General features: G+C 45.6%; 1 protein-coding gene across 1 annotated transcript; it reads right to left on the minus strand.

Moving 5' to 3' along the window:
• Nucleotides 1-499: 499 nt before the first annotated feature.
• LOC123774122 (mucin-2-like) lies at nucleotides 500-3460 on the minus strand. The gene has a single exon (XM_045768250.1). The coding sequence runs from the start codon at nucleotides 3458-3460 to the stop codon at nucleotides 500-502; it is 2961 nt and encodes a 986-aa protein (XP_045624206.1).
• Between the last annotated feature and the right edge of the window lie 1717 nt (nucleotides 3461-5177).

Here is a 5177-nt window from a genome sequence, read left to right on the forward strand (position 1 = left end):
AGGCGGGTATACCCTTGTTGTCTTGACCCCACACTCTTGTCTTGACCCCAGACGCGTGTCTTGACCCCACGTCGTGTCAGGACATAAAGAAGCCGACAGTGACAGTCGAATGAAGAACTTGCGGCCGACTGAGAGGTGTAAAGTGGCGCCATTTTGACATTGGGCGGCAAAAGCGTCCTCACTCCTCCAATATGACGGTAAGAGCCCTTTAATTACCATAGTTTGTCTAGTGCAGAGAGGATAACTTATCAGTGATCTTATACTGAGCTTTACACGCACTAATTAGTCATGCAAGTAGTGATAATGAGATGATATAAGGCAGTTAGGAGGAGATAGCATAATGGAGGCAAGAGCGACACATCCTCCCTCGACGGTGGTCGGAGGGTGACTGCTGAGACGCGCCCACAGGTGGGGGTTTACGGTGTGGACTCGCCCAGAATGGGGGAGGACCCTTGGCGGTGCCGCCCAGCTGATCACCTTGGAGCACTTTGTTGCTTTATTATTTTATACTTCTTAATGGAACCATATTATTTGGTTGTGGTAAACTTGCAGTTTCGTGCATGGTGGATGATGTTTCGTGCTTGGTGGATGATGTTTCGTGCATGATGGGTGATGTTTCGTGCATGGTGGGTGATGTTTCGTGCATGGTGGGTGATGTTTCCTGCATGGTGGGTGATGTTTCGTGCATGATGGGTGATGTTTCGTGCATGGTGGGTGATGTTTCCTGCATGATGGGTGATGTTTCGTGCATGGTGGATGATGTTTCGTGCATGATGGGTGATGTTTCCTGCATGGTGGGTGATGTTTCCTGCATGGTGGGTGATGTTTCCTGCATGGTGGGTGATGTTTCGTGCATGGTGGGTGATGTTTCCTGCATGGTGGGTGATGTTTCGTGCATGATGGGTGATGTTTCCTGCATGGTGGGTGATGTTTCGTGCATGGTGGGTGATGTTTCCTGCATGGTGGATGATGTTTCGTGCATGATGGGTGATGTTTCCTGCATGATGGGTGATGTTTCCTGCATGGTGGATGATGTTTCGTGCATGATGGATGATGTTTCCTGCATGGTGGGTGATGTTTCGTGCATGGTGGGTGATGTTTCCTGCATGGTGGATGATGTTTCGTGCATGATGGGTGATGTTTCCTGCATGATGGGTGATGTTTCGTGCATGGTGGATGATGTTTCGTGCATGATGGGTGATGTTTCCTGCATGATGGGTGATGTTTCGTGCATGGTGGATGATGTTTCGTGCATGATGGGTGATGTTTCCTGCATGGTGGGTGATGTTTCGTGCATGGTGGGTGATGTTTCCTGCATGGTGGGTGATGTTTCGTGCATGGTGGATGATGTTTCGTGCATGGTGGGTGATGTTTCGTGCATGATGGGTGATGTTTCGTGCATGATGGATGATGTTTCGTGCATGATGGGTGATATTTCCTGCATGGTGGGTGATGTTTCCTGCATGGTGGGTGATGTTTCCTGCATGGTGGGTGATGTTTCGTGCATGGTGGGTGATGTTTCCTGCATGGTGGGTGATGTTTCGTGCATGATGGGTGATGTTTCCTGCATGGTGGGTGATGTTTCGTGCATGGTGGGTGATGTTTCCTGCATGGTGGGTGATGTTTCGTGCATGGTGGGTGATGTTTCCTGCATGGTGGGTGATGTTTCGTGCAAGGTGGGTGATGTTTCCTGCATGGTGGGTGATGTTTCCTGCATGGTGGGTGATGTTTCGTGCATGGTGGGTGATGTTTCCTGCATGGTGGGTGATGTTTCCTGCATGGTGGATGATGTTTCCTGCATGGTGGGTGATGTTTCCTGCATGGTGGGTGATGTTTCCTGCATGGTGGGTGATGTTTCCTGCATGGTGGGTGATGTTTCCTGCATGGTGGGTGATGTTTCGTGCATGGTGGGTGATGTTTCGTGCATGGTGGGTGATGTTTCCTGCATGGTGGGTGATGTTTCGTGCATGATGGGTGATGTTTCCTGCATGGTGGGTGATGTTTCGTGCATGGTGGGTGATGTTTCCTGCATGGTGGGTGATGTTTCGTGCATGGTGGGTGATGTTTCCTGCATGGTGGGTGATGTTTCGTGCAAGGTGGGTGATGTTTCCTGCATGGTGGGTGATGTTTCCTGCATGGTGGGTGATGTTTCGTGCATGGTGGGTGATGTTTCCTGCATGGTGGGTGATGTTTCCTGCATGGTGGATGATGTTTCCTGCATGGTGGGTGATGTTTCCTGCATGGTGGGTGATGTTTCCTGCATGGTGGGTGATGTTTCCTGCATGGTGGGTGATGTTTCCTGCATGGTGGATGATGTTTCGTGCATGGTGGATGATGTTTCGTGCATGGTGGGTGATGTTTCGTGCATGGTGGGTGATGTTTCCTGCATGGTGGGTGATGTTTCCTGCATGGTGGGTGATGTTTCGTGCATGGTGGGTGATGTTTCCTGCATGGTGGGTGATGTTTCGTGCATGGTGGGTGATGTTTCGTGCATGGTGGGTGATGTTTCGTGCATGGTGGGTGATGTTTCGTGCATGATGGGTGATGTTTCGTGCATGGTGGATGATGTTTCGTGCATGGTGGGTGATGTTTCGTGTATGGTTGATGATGTTTCGTGTATGATGGGTGATGTTTCGTGCATGGTGGATGATGTTTCGTGAATGGTGGATGATGTTTTGTGCATGGTGGATGATGTTTCGTGCATGTTGGATGATGTTTCGTGCTTGGTGGATGATGTTTCCTGCTTGGTGGGTGATGTTTCGTGCATGTTGGGTGATGTTTCGTGCATGGTGGGTGATGTTTCGTGCATGGTGGGTGATGTTTCTTGTATGGTGGATGATGTTTCGTGCATAGTGGGTGATGTTTCGTGCATGGTGGGTGATGTTTCGTGCATGGTGGATGATGTTTCCTGCATGGTGGGTGATGTTTCCTGCATGGTGGATGATGTTTCCTGCATGATGGATGATGTTTCGGCCATGGTGGATGATGTTTCCTGCATGGTGGATGATGTTTCCTGCATGGTGGGTGATGTTTCGTGCATGGTGGATGATGTTTCCTGCATGGTGGGTGATGTTTCCTGCATGGTGGATGATGTTTCCTGCATGGTGAATGATGTTTCGTGCATGGTGGATGATGTTTCATGCATGGTGGATGATGTTTCATGCATGGTGGATGATGTTTCGTGCATGGTGGATGATGTTTCGTGCATGGTGGATGCATTTTCGTGCATGGTGGGTGATGTTTCATGCATGGTGGATGATGTTTCATGTATGGTGGATGATGTTTCCTGCATGGTGGATGTAGTTTCGTGCATGGTGGATACAGTTTCATTAATGATGGATACAGTTTCATCCATGGTGGATACAGTTTCATCCATGGTGGATGCAGTTTCATGCATAGTGGATACAGTTTCATCCATGGTGGATGCAGTTTCATCCATGGTGGATGCAGTTTCATCCATGGTGGATACAGTTTCGTGTATGGGAGCTGTAAAAAGTTTACATTTACACGAGGACCAACTGACAAATGATTCTACTGTTTGTTTATACTAAAATATGAATCATTTAGGAAGAAGCCTCACTGATTACGAGATCAATTTACAAAACGATATATATGGAGAATCGGTTGATTATCTGTGTTTGTGAGAGGAATATATATATTGATGTACTTGAAGCAGTGAAAGGTGAGAATATTTATTTATTATTATTAATATAACAAATAAAAACTATTTAATCAGACGAGGAGTCACATTAACGTGGCTGAAATATGTTGACCAAAATATATTCACTTTCAAAATACTATTTAAAATATTTAATAATAATGCTATTAAATAATAAATACTTTTTAATAATAAAAGTAATCTATGTGTTGAAGCCTAGTTCAGGCGGTAAAGTGATTTCTGCCCAGCGAATTGATAGAGAACAGTAGTAGCCTAGTGGTGATTAATTTGGTAAATATACTACATGGAAGAAGAGACAGATATAGTTATCGATCTGTATAAATATCTTTCTGTCTTTCTTTATCACTGTCTGTGTCTCACTAACTCCCAATGGCCTGAAAGCATCAGTATAAAAAGCCACGATTTGTTCAGATCTGAAACCTATGTTTATGGGCAGCACAAAACGTCCACCAGACTGTACTGTACTTTGTGCTTTGCGGGGGTTGAGCTCTGGCTCTTTGGTCCCGCCTCTCAACTGTCAGTCAACTGGTGTACAGGTTCCTGAGCCTATTGGGCTCTATCATATCTACATTTGAAACTGTGTATGGAGTCAGCCTCCACCACATCAGTTCCTAAGTGTGTGTGTGTGTGTGTGTGTGTGTGTGTGTGTGTGTTTAGGTTCTGTGGCAGTAAACATGGGTGCTTGGATAAACAGATCTGCGAAGAGTCGCTTGTCTGTAATTGAACACGTACCTTAATGAGAAGGTTAGAATTTGCTGGCCTCGTTACCTGTAAGTTCATCTTTAATCTAGAATTTATTTCAACTCTTCAAGTGTCTCTCCTTCTCTCTAATTTCTCACTATCTCCCTGCTTCGCCTCGTCTTATTATCTTCCTAATAAGGCTGTTCTTTCTACCTGCTTCTTCCCACAATCTCCTCATTTTTTCCCAATTCTGTTTCAATATTTTCCTAATTCTTTGTTTCAATATTTTCCTAATTCTTTGTTCCAATCTTTTATTCCCTGTTCTATATCTTCTCTTAACTTTCTGTTCCATTCCTTTCCCAGCTGATAGTTCTGTCTTATGCCCTAGTTCCCTCTTCCATCTCTTAGTTAACTATCTGTTCCATCTCTAAGGAATTATTATCTACCTGTTTCTTCATTAAACATCTGTTCCATCCCCTTCCCACTTACCTGATCCATACTTTCGCTTTGTTCCATTCCCTTTTTGTTCCATCTTCCTGTTCCATCCTTTCCCTAAACTGCATATTTCACCCCTGTCTAGTTTTCTATGCCATCTCCCTTCCAAACTTTCTGTTCCATCATATCCCGTTTCTCTGTTCCTTCCCCTTCCAAACCCCCTGTTTCATTTTCTCCTTAAGTTGATGCCCCGAACCATCTTTATGTCTTTTCCATGGCCAAAACCCATTCCACATCCACCCTTCACATTCCCCCTGTCCCTTCCCTATCTATTTTTCCCCTTCCATAACTCCCTGCATCTCCCTGTCCCTTTCTCGTTGGC

The sequence above is a fragment of the Procambarus clarkii genome, chromosome 73, assembly GCF_040958095.1.
Source record: "Procambarus clarkii isolate CNS0578487 chromosome 73, FALCON_Pclarkii_2.0, whole genome shotgun sequence".
Taxonomy (NCBI): Eukaryota; Metazoa; Arthropoda; class Malacostraca; order Decapoda; family Cambaridae; genus Procambarus; species Procambarus clarkii.

What these genes read in the sequence shown, in the direction of transcription:
- LOC123774122 (XM_045768250.1), bottom strand. Translation starts at nt 3,460, where the DNA reads ATGGATGAAACTGCATCCACCATGGATGAAACTGCATCCACCATGGAT.